The following is a 16499-nucleotide window of genomic DNA, read 5'->3' on the forward strand; positions in this document are numbered from 1 at the left end:
CACGACGGAGCTCCCTCCATCGTGCGCATGCGCATTCCCCAAACATCGACCCGCTTGCGAGCGAATTTCCCTCGCGAGCGGGTCTGAATGACCCCCAATATCTTTTATTACACTATGTGCATTTTTTTTTTATTATCTTGAACATACTGAAATTAACTAGCAATCAGAAGAGGAATATCTATTGATTTACTGAAGAAAGAACTTTCATATCCATTTGGGAAACTACTAAGCGTCAACGTGCACTTTTGTTTATGTTGTATGCTTCTATATATGTAGGTTGCCAGTGGCCCTATTTTAAGTATAGGAGGCAGCCGAGTTGTTAGCACCAGCGGACACTTCAATATATATATATATATATATATATATATAAATAAATTTCCAGAAAGGAGGCACTCACAGGCTGAATAGACTTGGAAAGAAACTTGGAAAAAAATAGGACACAAATAATGCATACAAAATACGTGATTTATACTTGTATTTTGTATGCATTATTTGTGTCCTGATGACGGGGAATGTACCACGAAACGTAGATGCGCTAATGCAATAAAGCATTAGTTTTTTTCCAAGTCTATTCAGCCTGTGAGTGCCTCCTTTCTGGAAATTCTTACATACAGGGGACGTCCATCCTCAGGGTGAGCACCGCAGCAAGAAAAAATTTATTGCTCATATTACAGGAGTGCCGGTAATTTGGATTGAGTGTATATATATATATATATATATATATATATATATATATATTTATTTTTTTGTTTGTTTTTTTGTTTTTGTTAATTTTTGTTTATTTGATACTACTCCTAAAGAGGTTGGAGGTTGGTCTTTTTACATAATGCAACTCCAAAAGGTTTTTTCCACACATCGTGGCACTTTCTCAATTTGCTGAGGCAGTTTCTTAGAACAGGGCTTTCAAACTCCACCATTACAGTCCAGGTTTAAAGGATATCCATGCTTGACCCAGATAGTTAAATCAAATTGAACAAAGTACTAATCTAGTCACATGTGCTTAAGTATGGATATCCTTAAAACCTGGACTGTAATTGTGGAATTTGGGAAACTCTGCTTTAGGGTGATAAACCTGGGTCATTAGCTCTGTGCCTGAGGTATGATTACTAAATTACCTCCTGTATGTATACCTAGAATGTATGCATTTTATGAAAAGTCACAAGAATATTTATTTTATCTCCTAGATATGTTTTACATTCATGTTGAGCGCCCTCTTCAGGAATCCCAGAGTCACTGCCATCGCAGGATTTTTCATCACACTTTTCATGTCTGCATCAGGCCTCTTATTGCTTATGAAAAACTTCTCCAAGGTTGTGGAAGTGTTACTAAGCGTTTTCCACCCATTTGCCTTCTCGGTGGGACTGGTGGAGGTAATTAATGGCTGTCCATCAATGTCTGTTTCACATTTTGGCTGTGACTTGTATATAATTGTGAATGGTGAGAGGGCTATTTGTGTGAAATTTCCTGATGCCAGTAGGATACAGTAGGTTTTATTAAATCAATAAAGGATGTGAAACTAGCAGTAGTGGAATGATCAATTTTTATTATAGGGGGTAAATTTACTAAAGTGAGAGTTTTTAGAAGTGAGTTTTAGAAGAGATGTTGCCCATAGCAACCAATCAGATTCTAGCTATTATCTTCTAGAATGTGCTAGTTGAATGTTAATTAGAATCCGATTGGTTGCTATGGGCAACATCTTTTCTAAAACTCACTTCCCCTAGGACTCAAAACGCCTGATGCTGAGTTGGATGCATATTTGAAATTGCATAACACCCATTTGCTGAGTTTCATGCAAGCACTCTTGTATGGGATATTTGACTCCACACGGGAGTTTGTTTTGATGTGAGAGTAATGTCCCTTTCAGAATTAAGATCCGGGAATTTGCCTTGTCTATCAACTCAACAAATTCCCGGATCTCAGTGTTGTTCATATTCACACATAGCAGAAACCCGTTTTTTTGCTCTTTGTGTGAAAGGGGTTTAAGTCTATGTTGAAACCAACTATTAAAAAAGCACAGTTCCTCTAGGCAAACGTTAGTTTTGTTGGTGGTGCTTCCAAGAGTGGAACACGGTGTACTAAAGAAACTGGGATGCATAGATACAAAAATACATACTCTGTGTGGGGCACACATTTATGTTAGATGTGATAATAAAGGTTAAAATATAACTTTTATTGTGCTGTACACACTTTTATATTGTTGAGGCATTTTACTTAGTAATTATGACTACGGGCTCTGTTCATCATCACTAAAGAAGCCTTATTTTTAATGTTTTCATTTTTGTTCTCATTTTTTAGTAAAATTCCTATTCATCAAAGCTGTAACGAAGGAGATATCACTCATTTGTTCAACTAAGCTGAGAAGGTAAAGTGAAAGAAAACATTCACTTACCTTCTCCCACAGGCCAGGGGAGTGGGGCTGTGCCGGTGCCGTGGTTCATGCGTGCGTCACGTGCACCGCCTAGGCAGGTCGATCGTATGCGCTGGTCACATATGCACGCACAAGGTCACATAAGATAGGCCCCGCCCCCTGTAAGATGGAGGACACTGTCTGTGTCTGTCTCCATCCCACAGCAAAAGAATGAGACAGCCCTCTCAGGGCTTGTCTCAAGCTGCAGACTCCTCTTCTGAGGAGAAAATATTGTTTAAAAGGAGAAGGTTAATAAACCCTGTCAGGTTGGAAGACAGCAGGGATATCTCTGAGGAGGAGGAAGTCAGGTTGTGGAGCCTCCTTTCCCTCCCTCATATTCTCATAGAGTGGTGAGAAAATGTAAAAGTGGTGAAAAGAAGCACACCTAGCCGCAGGTACGGGAACTCCGACCGGCTCGTTTTATTGTGGAGAGGTGAGCGGCGTGTGTCCCTAGCCGCAGTCACGGGAAGTTTGACCGGCTCACAGTACACTCTGGAAAGGTGAGCAGATTGTTGTCTGCAGCTGCAGTTACAGGCACTCCGAACAGTACATGGCGGACTTTGAAGAGGTGAGCGGGTATATCCCCAGTTGTGATCACGGAAACTTAACCGGCCCTTATCATATTCAAGGAGATAATCTGAGAAGGGAGCAGATTACGGGAATTGACTATTGTGCTTTCATGTACTAGTGTCCATGCTGAGATGACAGCACAGACATGGAGACACATTTTTTCACTAATTAAACCTGTGACTGGCTGCTACATACTTTCCTATTTTCTACATGTGGATAGACACAAAATTACTAGAAGTGTTGGACTGCATTTGAACTTGATGATTACACTAGCTCCTTTTTAATAGATGAGCAGCACTATTACTAACTAACTGCGGCCTCCAAATCCAATGTTTTTGTGATTGTTTATATGGGCGTAAGATGTATTGACTACATTTGAGTTTTATTAGATTCTGTTATATGACCTCTTTTTACTAAGATATTAAACTTTATTTTTTATCAATCGGAATTTCTGATACATTCTTCCAAATTAGGCCGTTACTAAGCACAGTGTGCTTCTTCTCTTGTCTAAGTTTTGTATTTTTTGAAGTCTGACACTTGATTTTCCACATATGCCGCTAGTTCTATACGTGTCAATTTTTTATATATTAACTGATTAGTGCCGGGAGCTAGGTAGAGTTTCTACCACCTGTTGTGTTAATAATCTTTTTTGTCACAGGGACTTCATTTTGTCTCTCCTTCAGAATTTAGGTTTCACCGTGAACCTAGACAAATCCGACCCCTTTTAACTCCTCCCCTGGAAATTATTATTACCTTTGTCACCTCTCTCACAGGCTGGGGAGCATTCACAAAACAAAAAGCAGCAAGGGACAGGGTTGTCTTAACAGCAGTGTGGGCCCTGGGCAAAGCAATGCACTGGGGCCCCTACCCACCCATTCACAGGAATAAAATGTATATGGTCAATAAAATTAAACCCTCCTGCATGCCCGTCAGACCTCCCACACATGCAGAGAGACTCTGTCTGACTGGTCTGAAGCCGGCGGATGAAGTGAAACTGGGACTGATCGGAATACAGTGCATCGGCGGCTGTCTTATAAAAATATCACAAATTTACCAATTGGCCGCGGCTACAGGAGGAGGGCTGGCGGGCCCCTACATGCCCAATGGAAGAGATGGCCCTGGTAAGGGGAAAATGGTCTGCACATAAACCTTTTGGAGTTAAGGGCTGCCAAACTAGCCCTATCCTTTCTAGTTCCCCCGAATTCTCGAAAGATCTCGGTTCAGCTCTGTCTGGACAACAGGACCGCAGTCTCTTACCTCCACAGAATGGGAGGCACACAATCCCGCACTCTCTGTCAAGAGGCAGTAGACATCTGGAACTGGGGAGTGCATCGATACATACTCCTGTCTGCCATATATGATCCAGGGGAGCTGAACAAGCTGGCCGATTACCTGTCCATGACACACTTCACATTGGATCGCGTAAGTCTCAGGCCAGAAACCTTCCTTTCCATAGTAAAGGCTCCCTTCGGTCTCTTGAGCATGCAGCTTCGGCTCCACGCTGACTGACTTCAGCAATATTGTGTGGCAGTGGCCACTTAAGAAGAAGCCGGTGAGCAGTGACTGAAGTCAGTCAGTGTGGAGCCGGAGCTACACACTAAGGGAGTTTCTGTTAAAATATCTATCTAGGCAGCGGTGGCCACTTAACAAGAAGCCGAGGAGCAATCAGCGGCAGGTAAGGCCGTGGAAAAGGCAGCGGTCACCAATGGAGAGCTGGAATTCTGCAGGTGAAAATCATCACTAGTCCGAAAAGGCTGTCTCTGTAAAAGGAGGCACTTATCGGATGTGATCATTTTATAAAGGAGAATGATAAATTACACATTTTTATTTTGTAAAATTTACAATGTGAATTAATAACATAATTTTCACTAATTACAATTTTAACATGATGAATAGGGTCCTACATTTTTTTTGCATCTCTGCATCCCCTAATTGAGTTTCATGTAAGGCAAAATTACTAATCACCATAAGGAAAGAAGCAGCTGGTCATTTCATGAAATTAGTTTTAAATCACTTAAATTTATCAGTATTTACTACTTTCCAATCACACCTTAGTACCTAGGTTATAAAACTCGGTCTTCAGGACCCCAAACAGTGTATGTTTTCCAGGTCTCAACACAGAATCACAAGTAAAATAACTAGCTCCACCTGTGGATGTTCACAGGGAATCTGTATGAGTGGTTCAAATCCCGACGAGGGAAGGCCGGCACTAGAAGATCCCGACAGGGTAAGTATTCCTAACCCTCCCCCCCCTAACACTCCTTTAGGGGTGCCTAACCCTAACCTCCCCCCCAGTGCCTAACCCTAACTTCTCCCTGTAAGTGCCTAAACCTAACCCCCCCCTCCGCACCCTAAACCTAACCCTCCCTGGGGGTGCCTAACCCTAACCTCCCCCCGGGGGTGCCTCACCCCCCCATTACCTAGCCTGACCCTCTCGGGGGGGCCTAACCCTAAGTCCCCCCCAGGAGCCCATAACCTAACCTGCCCCCCGCGGCTGTCCGCACCCGCCGCCCGGCTTACCTTCGTTCGGTATGCCGGGCGTCGGAATCCCGACTTAGGGATAATGATAGGCGTCGGGTTTTTTGATGCCTATCATTAGTCCTTTCTCGGGATATGACAGTCGGGAAGCAGGCGGTCGGCATTTCGACTGACGGCTTCCTAACTACATACCGTTCACAGTAGTACCTTTTATATACCCAGCTGCTTCTAATTGACTGCCAGTCCGTGTGTTGTGATTGGCTCATGCCTGCGCCAAGTTCAAATAGCCCTGCTGCCTATTAGCTGCCGGTCTGCGAGCCGTGATTGGCTCGTGGTCTGCGCTAAATTTAAACAGGTGCAGCACCCACTTGCCCATCATTCATTAAAAAAAAACGATCAAGGTGGTGGCCGGTTTCCAGGCCGGGGATGTGCCCATCATTCATTAAAAAAAAACGATCAAGGTGGTGGCCGGTTTCCAGGCCGGGGACGGCACTCTCCTGCAATGCTAACCCCTGCTTACCGCATTGCGCCAGCTCTGCCTGTGCACCTGCTAGGTGACCTGGAAAATGTGAACGTGAACATTTGGGGTCCTAAAGAGCGACATGGAGAACCACTGACATATTAAATCTTTGTTGCAATGAGAAAGTAATTTGCACTTTGTACACTATTCTGTTACTTTCTGGGTAAAAATGGCTTCTCTTTGGTTACAGAGTGTTCACCTAGAAAATGACATGCAAGGGGTGTATTTCTCAGACATAACGGGTGATTCCTTCCATGTGCTTTCCAGCTGCATCTATCTGATTCTAGACTCCATGTTTTACATGCTCCTAACACTGTACTTTGACAAAGTTCTGCCAGGTAAGGGATGTGAATATGTAAGTACATAAATTAATCTTATTATAATGGAAGGCCAAACATATATATGATTCAACTACACATTATTTGATCAGCATTGTAATAAATGGAAAGAATTTTTGGGTACTGTGCCCCTCACTCTGACCACAGTTTAATGCTGACTTAATTTAAAATGTCAAAGAAAGCTAAATAGATAGGACCCAGGGCATCCTCTGTACTTTTGCAACTGAGACTCTAGAGGCTTTATTTACTATGCTGCGGATTTGTTGTTATTTAGAACCTGCCAGAATCCGCAGTGGATTGACAGTGTTTTTCATGTCAAATTGCTAGCATTTACTAAAGGTGGTTTTGATGTCTAAAAATAATCCACCATTGATCACTACTGGAATAGAAATAACAACCCACCATGGTGTGTTCTATATGGTGGCAGTTTCTTTTCAAATCTCTGTGGATTAGATGCTATTTTATTCATATTAATTTAATGGTGCGTTTATAGAAACAACATTCAATTGACATATTACAAACATGCCACAGTGTATTAAAAGCTATTATAATAATTTAATGTATTCTTGCCTACTCTACCAGAAGGTGCGGGAGGCTAGGTTTAGGGTTCCCATGGGGACTTAGGGTTAGGCACCCCCCTGGTAGGTTAGGGTTAGGCTTGGGGAAGGGAGGGTTAGGGTTAGGCACCTCCGGGGGGAGGTTAGGGTTAGGCACCCCCCCGGGGGACTTAGGTTTAGGCGGCGGGGAAGGGAGGGTTAGGTTTAGGCACTTAGAGGGGGGATTAGGGTTAGGCACTTGGGTGGGAGGTTAGGGTTAGGCACCCCTAAGGGAGGGTTAGGGGGGAGAATAGGTTAGTGAATACTTACTTCTCGACGATCAGGATTTTCACTGCTGCCGGGATGCCGCTGTCGGGATTTGAACCGCCGGCCGCATACAGAATCCCACCTTTCCTTGGAAGTTGGACACACAGCTTTTGTTATTTTTGTACTCTTGTCTATTGCTGTACTATCAGGTTTAGTATCTAGCATCCTTGTTGGCCGATAGTAACAGTTCCAGCATTCAAATCTTGTACAATTCTTAGACCCAACAATTTGAACCTCTCCTTTTTTGGCTCTCCTGTGCTGCAAGCAGCAAATCATCCACATAGACTAGTATGATGAATAAGTTCTTTTCTTTCCATTTGCACTACAAACAGTGATCTGTTTTGGAATGTGTAAAATCAATTTTCAAACTTGCACAGCCCTCCCTGGCTGGCTGAATACAAAAGAATTCTAAGTAGCAGTAAACAACCTTATTCTAGGTAAACAATACAATATTTGGAGCTTGTTAGTTTTAATTGGTACAATTACACTGGTGTGCCCAGGCTATGAGGGGTATTCAATATGGGAGCGAAAAGTCCGTGCTGGACTTTTCGCTCCACATCGGAGATTTTCCTGGGATAAAGTATCGGGCGCGCGCCCGCTTTATCCCCGTATTCAATTTCAAAGCTATGAAAACTGGACCCGGCGAAGTAGGATCGGCGAAAAAAAAATTAAATTTACCTGGAATAAATTGTAGGACCCCCCTAAAACTGTAAAAACATGGGGGATCACTATGGGTACCCCCGTTTTAGCCTGCAAATGAAAGTCGGGGATTTAAATAGCGGCTGCAGGTGTTTTTTTTCCCGACATTGAAGAAGTGATGCAGAAGAGCACTTAGGTTTTTTTTTTCATTTTTTTAAGTGGTCCCATCAAATTTGGGGTACATGAAAATGGGTTCTAGCATATTTTTAAGTCCCTAAAGTCTTTATTTAAAAATTCTGCAAATATGCACCTGCCACTAATAGCCTATTCTAGAAAACACCTGCCGCATACTTGCAGAATAGCCCTGAACCTATTTCCCTATTTTTAAACACTTTTTTCCCATTTTTTTTTTCACCCCAAATTTTCAATAGTTTTTTTGGGGTGTCCCTATATTTTTTTAAAACTTTTTTTGACACAGTTTATTTTAAAATGACATTCCCAGGGATGCAGGCTATTTTTTTTAAGCCTGCACCCCTAAACCCCAATTCTGCACTTTTTTTCGACACCTATTCAGTGGTGAAAAGTTATCTCCGTTTTTTTTCAAAGACTTTTCGAACCTGCGAAAAGTCTTTGAAATTGAATACGGTGTAAAACCAAAATCAGTGAAAATGACGTTATCGGTGCGAAATTATCGCAAAAACTGACTTTTCGCTAGGAAATTGAATTGCCCTGTAAGTGTGGAATAATGCAATTATGAATACAAACCATTAAACTGACAGTCTTTCAACAAATAACATTTGGTACTTACTAACTCTCTTATGTCAGATTATGCTGGTAAGTAAAATAGTGACTTACCTGGACAGTGCTGAAACTAGAAGGGGGACAGCGAGGAGACGGTCAGAGTCAATGGCCAGATGACTGGTCCATCCAGTGCTGCTGAAGGGGCCCGGGTGTCAGCAGATTTGGAGCTGCACGCTCACACTGGCAGGCAGCTGCCCATAGCTCTTGGGAGGTGCAGCATCGCTGTCATTATGGTCTTTAAGGTGCCCATCCACTAGGCGATTAAACCTAGCGATTGAGCGATAACGACCGTCGTTATCGCTCGATCGATGGTAATCGTCCGCAAATCGGGCAATAAAATGTTAAAAACGACCAATGATGCACGCGCCCGCTGGTCGTTTTTAACATCTTTCATCGCCTGAACATGACGGTCAACCTGACGACCGCCGTCAGGTTACCATGTTCGGGGATGATTGATCTGCATACACTGAACGTCTGAACGTTCAGTGTATGCACTTCACCCCTAGGGGGACAACGGCGCGATTACTATGTCGTAATGGTGCCATCGTCCCCGCATCTAGTAGTGGATGGGCAGCATTAGGCTACTGGGATATCTGGAGTGGAAACTTTTCAAAGGAGATAACTCAAGATCTTCATAGATTCTTCTTTTTCTTGCGAGAACTTCTTGAACCAACCAAAGGAAACTGAATCTTCTGTAAGGAAAAAACTTTGTCAGTGAGCATGGGACCTTCTAGAATTGGAGTTTCATCAGCTTCAGTGTCACAATCAGAATTGGAATCTAAGTCCAACGTAGGAATCAACATCTTTTTAGGAGCTTGATATTCCACAGGATCCTTGAAATAACATGAAGGAGGAGCCTACACAAACTATACAATTTAGAGGACTGGAAGACTGCGTAAATACTGTAACAATATTCAAATGGACACTTGATGGTCAGGTCACCAGACAAGGACTTGGAAACTTTAATAGAATGAGGAACAGGAGAGTCAGGAACTGACGAAATAGAAGCTTCAGTGGATTGTGACTTTTGTGCTTTTTTCACACTGGTCTCTTGAGGAATATGATTTCAAAACTTTTGGACCTAATTCTTTATTTCCTGCATCACTGAAGAAGATCACTAAATTCTGGAGACCAGGATCATTAAACTCGATAAGTGGGTTAGCCCATTCTAAAGCTTCCCCCCTAAAGTTCAAGAATCTACAAACATGCTGAACCTGACGTTATCGTCAGGTTGTCCAGCATGTTTGCAAGATGATAGACGTCTAAACGACCAGCGGGCACGCGCATCGCTGGTCATTTCAGACATTTTTTAAACAATCTGCAAACAATTTTCAAACGATTATCGAATGATGATCAAACGATATATCGTTCAATCGCTCAATTAAATCGTCTAGTGGATGGGCACCTTTAGACGTTGTTCTGGCAATTTGCTAGGGCCAGTGGATGGAACTTCTGCTCCTGGATTAGCTGTGAGAGGTTGAGCAGAATCAGGTGGTTCAGGGAAGCTCCGTCTGGAATAGGATTGGATGGACTGTGCTCAGGTGATCAGAACATTTCACAGCAGTACTCCAGGCTAGGCTCTGATGTGGATTACGGCCTAGCAGGCCAAAGAAACTGAAGCCTATGTATCCTAGAATGGACAAAGGATGCTGGCACCTTGCCATGAGACTGGATCACAGCACGGCAGGAGTGTTAAGTGACCCAGTGGCACAGAAAAAACAGGCCTGGGTTGTGACACCAGACCTTCCTCTTCTTGCTAGATGCCCCTTCAAAGCTTACTCAATTTTATTCGTACACAGAAATTCCCTCACAGGTAAGGGATTCCCTTTGAATGCTTTTAGTCTCTCCCAGAGGAATGGTGAGTATGGATTTGGGTTGATAAATCCCCTAATTGACGCTGGCTGGAACTTATACTTCTACAAGCTGATAGCTGGTTCAACTGTTCTCTCTCTAGTGCAGTCTGTTTTCTCCCTAATTGCTTCTGCTAGGTTGTATATGGTGAATGATGGCTAGCTGAGCGCTGTAGTTCTACAGATATAAGGGCTGCTAGAACTACAGCTTCTCTCCTATCATTGGATGCAAACAGTGTCTGGCTTGTTGTGCCATAGCTGGTTCTTCTCACTCTCCCTGTAATTGTTTACTCTTGGCCTCTTATAAATAAACTTTGATGATGAGGCTGATGACATGTTCACAGAATGATGATATGTTGATTTTGTGGGAGGCAGTGACTTTTCCACTTATGTAATTGTGATAGGTCCCTATTTATCAATCATCTTTTTACTAAAATCATGTGAAAATGTGTGTTTTCACACCCTTTTCACATTATTTTAGTTTCACCTAAATGTATGAAAGGGCAATTGAAGGATTTTCCTAGAAAACGACTTCAAGCCCTTATAATTCGCATATTTTTAGTAAGAAGATCACATTTCCCATACTTGTAACAGGAAATGTGATCTGCTTTAAATATACTAAAGTGAATTTTGAAGAAATACTGGGGTTGCTACGATAATAACGCCACCTGGAGATGGCATTTAGCAGGGTTCCAACCATCTTACCAACTCTAACTCAGCCTTCCCAGCGAAAGCAGAACCCGCAGGAGGATTCAGTGATCAGCCTGTGAGTCTGATAGACCCCCAGCGCAGATTACAGTAAAAAAAAAAAACACTTGCCTGCTTCCAAGGACTGGTGATCCGGGTAACGGCTCGGTGATCCGGTCATCTGATTGCCATGCCCCGGTCATTTGATCTGTAAACTGAGATGCTGTTCTGCATCCTCAGTTTACTGCATCAAATGACCAGAGACACGGCAGCCATCAGATGACCAGATCACTGAGCTCACCGGGTCACAATCATCTGAAGGAGGTAAGTGTAAGCTTCGGGGGGACGGGGGAGGGGGGAAAAGGCATGCGCAGAAACACTCTCAGGCAGGGGCGTAACTAGGTATTTGTAGGCCCTATAGCAAAAGTTTAAATTAACCCTATATACTACCCAATGGTGAAAAATGTATATAATACATGTAACTTTGACAAGGAAGATGGGCCCCTCTCAGCTCTGGGCCCCATAGCAGCTGCACCTCTTGCACCTATGGTAGTTATGCCCATGCTCTATACCCAGAGAAGTGTGCGGAGAGGAATTGCCAGGGGCAGAGCTTCCTCACAAGCTTTGTCGCTACATGTGATATTTGATACATCATTGCGATGCATTCATATATCGCATTGCAAATCCAGGTGCTTTAATCACATACCATGAGATGCGGATTGTAATAAAGGGGGCCCTTAGTGAGGACAGTTATTATATCATAGGGCCTGTGTCATGAGGAGGATAATGGAGGGAAGCAGGAAGCCATGGACTGAGAGTTAGATAATGGAAGGAGCAGGGTTCCCCATAAGCAGAATAGTGATGTAAAGCTACTGTCACACTGATGTGGAAAGATGTCGTTACACATCTATGAAACACTGTTCATACGTCCAATTTGTTTATTTTATCAAAATTACACTATGTTTCAGGACCCTTTTTGCTACTCACCTCATACTTACCCATATATTCAGTTAGACTCCTCTCATCACCAGATAAGAATGGAATGAGGTATGAGCCTCTCTTCTTCATGAGACCCTCATATTGGTCAAGAGATAAGATGATCCCACCAAGGTCACAGACAGAGAAAGGTGAAGAGTCTGACTATGATTACAATGAAAAAGTTCCCAGCACATTACATGGAAAAGAAGCAATCAGGTATGTTATTAAACTCTCTGTTAGATACAATATTTCAGAAAATAATTAGCCTTCTTTAGGTAATCCAGGTTAGTTAGGGATATTACTGCCTGTTTCTGCGCTGTGTGTATGGTTAACATATACAGGATTGCTCATGTATAAGAGAGGATTGGTTGTGAGAGTTTGGCAATCAAATTGTCGACAATGAGAATGGGGACAGTATGAAGTCGAACCCGTAATGCCGACTGTACTAACAGTGTTGACTTTTCAACTTCAAACATGATGCTTTACCATCATGTTTTTAAGGGATACGTTGAATATGCCGGCGGACAGGATCCCAGGCGTCGAAATACCGACACCGGAATCCTGACGCCTGGCATAATGCCAACGACAACATCCCAAAGGGGATCAGGATACTGATGTCGGCATCCCGATGCACACCATCCTGAACGTAAGAAGACGGGTAAGTATGATACTTAGCCTGGAGATGGGGGGGTTAGGTTTAGGCACTCCTGGGGGGAGATTAGGGTTAGGCACCCCCCAGAGAAGGTAAGGGTTAGACTACGTGGAGTGAGGGTTAGGCACCATTGGGGGGAGGCTAGGGTTAGACACCCCCAGGGTGGATTAGGTTTAGGGTGCGGGAAGGGGTGGTTAGGGTTAGGCACCACTCGGGGGAGTTTAGGGTTAGGCACTCCCCGAGGAGGTTAGGGTTAGGCACCACGAAGGGAGGGTTAGGGTTAGGCGGGAGAGAGCGGGACGGTTAGGGTACTTACAGCCCCTGTCGGGATTTCACTCCATTTAGCTTCCGGCATCGGCATATCAATTCCAAACCGTTTTTAGAATCTTTTTGGCTGCATGTATTTGCTTATGGGATACATTTATCATATTTTCCTCGAAAAACACACAGCATACAACTATTTCCACATGTTTATTGTGATTTCTACTTTCTGACACATTTAGCACTGTGTTTACACAGGAGATCTTGCAGATATGTAATGTGTTACCTAATCTTCACAAGCACAGCAATCATCTCTTCTATGGGAGTTGCAATCTTTTAAAATCTATCAAGCTCCAGAAAAGATTTTTTTATGGGTGCTCATCAATTTAGACTGAGGACCTCATTCAGAGCCGCTCGCAAAATGCGAGCGCTCGCTCTGAATGAGGGCGGCCGCATCTGTAAAAAGAGCCGGCCTCCTGGCCGCTCGCTAAGCTGTGGGTGACCACCCACAGCTTTAGCGAGCGGCCAGGTTGATGGTTGTGATGGTCAAGACCATCGCGAGCATCGGGGCTTGCGACGAGACCCTTGTGGTAGGGTCTCATCTGCCGCAAGCCCCAGAGAGCTTCAGGCTCTAATAGAGCCGGAAGCTCTCCCGCTGACATCACTGGTGCTGTCAGTGGGGCCGCCCACAAACGGCAGGCGTTCGTTTGGGAACACCTCCGTTTGTGAAGCCACCCCCCCCCGCCACGCCTACAAAACAGGGCAAGCTGTCGATCACCATCGATAGGCACCCCTTTTATAGTGAGCCCCGGAGCGAGAGAATTTCTCTCTCGCTCCGGGGCTTGCACACGTGCAGTGCGGCCGCTGTGCATTAACAGAGCCCAACATGGACCCGCTTGCGAGCGCTCAGGCACTTGCGAGCGGTTTTGAATGAGACCCTGATTTCACTCTTCTATATGCATAGGGGAAGGTGATATTTTCAGATCTTTCCCTTGTTTGTCCACAGCTCCTCCTTTAATTTGTAACACTTATATTTGGATTAGTTTTGTCCATCGTTTTAGTTAGTGATATTTATTTCTATTATGTGCCATGTTATTTTTTTTTATATATTTTTTTTGCTTTTTGAAAAGATATCCAGTAACGCTTGCAAGACTTTTTATGTGCATGCCCAACCTTAATTCAGCGCATGTATACAGTACATTCAGCCTGTACCAAATTTTTTTCAGAAGATATATGCAAATAATATATTTTGTATAGCTGCTTTTATTTGGGATTCAGGCTGTAATAATTGACATGCTGTTATGGGTTGCTATGCAGAAATACCCATAGCAACCCAACAGAAATATGTAAGCAGGTACAACATGGAATGTCCACTTTCCTATGTTGGCATATCCATGTATTTTGTCTAATGCTGCTCTGCGACCAGAAAAAGCCTTTATATGCATCTCTGCACCTTTCATAGTCTAAACCAAATTACAAGCTTTGTCCCAAGACACTAATATAGCTAGGTTGATTGAACAATAGACAAAACATAGCTAATGAACAGTAGCATATGATGTTTAGGGAGACTCCCTGTTTTGCTCCACTCAGCAAGTTCATTATTGACCCATATGTGCATGACGATTGGTGGTGGTGATGGCTCCTCCTCAGCTGACCCAGGTTAATCTGTGTCCACCACAACCCCTCTCTGAGCTCCAGTAAAGTTGAGACAAGCCCTTTAAGTGTTGTTACTGAAGAAAGGGCTTCTCTCAAATTTTCTCAATTTACCAACAGTTAAATATAGGAGAAATCAGAGCTATCTCCAGTGTTTCACTGCTTACCTCCAGCCCCTTAGATGTCTAGGAGAAAAGAGGCACTTAATAATTTAGCAATTGAAGAAAATCAAAGGCAAAATCAGGAGTCAAGTTGGGAAACTTGAATTATTCTAACTGGATTGAAATTTGATTCGGAATTTGGTGAGTGCAAGGTCCTTAATCTTGTCAGTGGCATGATAAAGATTTTTGAGGTAGTTTGATTTGGGATTGACTATCAAGGCTAAATTTGTGATTCCGAAGTTCAAGTTAAAATGAAGACCATTAAAATAAGCCATAACGTTTTGCCTGTTCCAGGGAAAATGGATATAATTTATTAATTTTATCACTTTTACTAATTGTAGCAGAGAACATTACTTTGTTCAAGTTCATTGGTTGCATGAAAAAGAATACATTATGTAACTATATAAGCTTCAAAATGTCTGCCTTGCTTGAGTTTAGCTCAATTGTATCACACATTTTCAAGCTTTATAGCAGATCAGACAAACCAGTTATGAATCCACTTTGAAACAAATTTGAGACTCTAGAGTATTAGGCACGGTCAAAAATCATATCAACCACAATTAACAGAGCACCCAGGAGCCCAATGAAATCTACTGTGCTCAGTGTATGCATGTACTTTAAAAGGAGCAAAATACACATACTTGCCGACATTTCTGCAGGGGGTTCCGGGAGGGGGCTGGCAGGTCCGTCCAGCAGGGAGTGTGGAGAAGGGTCAAGTAGGCGGAGTGGGGGCGTGCCGACGAGATTGCGTCATAGTGGCCCCGCCCCCCGCTTTATAATGCCAATATTACTGGCATTATAAAGCAGGGGCGGGGCTACAATGACGTGATTCAGCGCAAATCGCATCATCGCACCCCTGGACCGCCCACTTTTGCGGCTGGCGCAGGGGTTAGCAGGGGTGCCAGCAACCATTCAGGGGGACTTGCCTAGTCTTGCAGGGTGTCGGGAACGGCACCCAATTTTCGGGAGGCTCCAGACAGTCCCGGGAGAGTAGGCAAGTATGACAATATATACTATATGTATTGGTCATGAAAGGCTAATCTCGCAGGTGAATCAGCTGGTGAGTGTTTGATCCAACATCTATTGATGAACCCACCAATCTGAAGACTCCACAGAGCTTTTCTGTTCCCTAGTGAATCACAAACACATCACACAATCTGTAACATTAAACTGCCTCAGAATAATCAGATATACAGAAGCACCTCTCTCGAGTAAAGTGACTAATGAAGGTTGAAAGCAATGTTTTGAAATGGGACGTATTTATGCCATACTGGATAGAAAATTACTGAAATGAGACAAACAGTGATAGTGCAACCAGCACAGTGTGCGAGATGTCGCTGTTTTGAAAATAATATGTTAGAAATCTTATATGGTATTACAGATTGAAAACACATGTATGTGTTACACATTGAATAAGCTGCAACTCATATTTCCTGCCAAGAACATTTTCTACTGGAAACCATAGGATTCAGTATTTCATTCCAAAAAGTAAGAAAACATTGCTGACAGATGTGATATTTGGCTAGAAAGGAAATATTCTGTTTAAAAAACAAATAAAAGCAATTTTTATTCTTCCATTTCACTGTCAACAAGAGGTCACAACTCACAATGTTGTCACTTTATCTTCTTCAATAATGATAA

The 16499-nt window shown here is 43.1% G+C and overlaps 1 protein-coding gene across 1 annotated transcript in view; it reads left to right on the forward strand.

Moving 5' to 3' along the window:
* The window catches only part of LOC148542426 (ABC-type organic anion transporter ABCA8-like), a 246241-nt gene that overhangs the window by 75254 nt on the left and 154488 nt on the right, over window positions 1-16499 (forward strand). Inside the window, exons 8-10 of the mRNA XM_088468583.1 lie at window positions 1185-1370; window positions 6166-6313; window positions 12185-12347. Of these exons, the coding sequence (XP_088324709.1) occupies window positions 1185-1370; window positions 6166-6313; window positions 12185-12347 (497 nt within the window). The remainder of the gene's footprint in view (window positions 1-1184; window positions 1371-6165; window positions 6314-12184; window positions 12348-16499) is intronic.

This window comes from Taudactylus pleione, unplaced genomic scaffold (genome assembly GCF_031769625.1).
Source record: "Taudactylus pleione unplaced genomic scaffold, aTauple2 ptg000012l, whole genome shotgun sequence".
Lineage (NCBI taxonomy): Eukaryota > Metazoa > Chordata > Amphibia > Anura > Myobatrachidae > Taudactylus > Taudactylus pleione.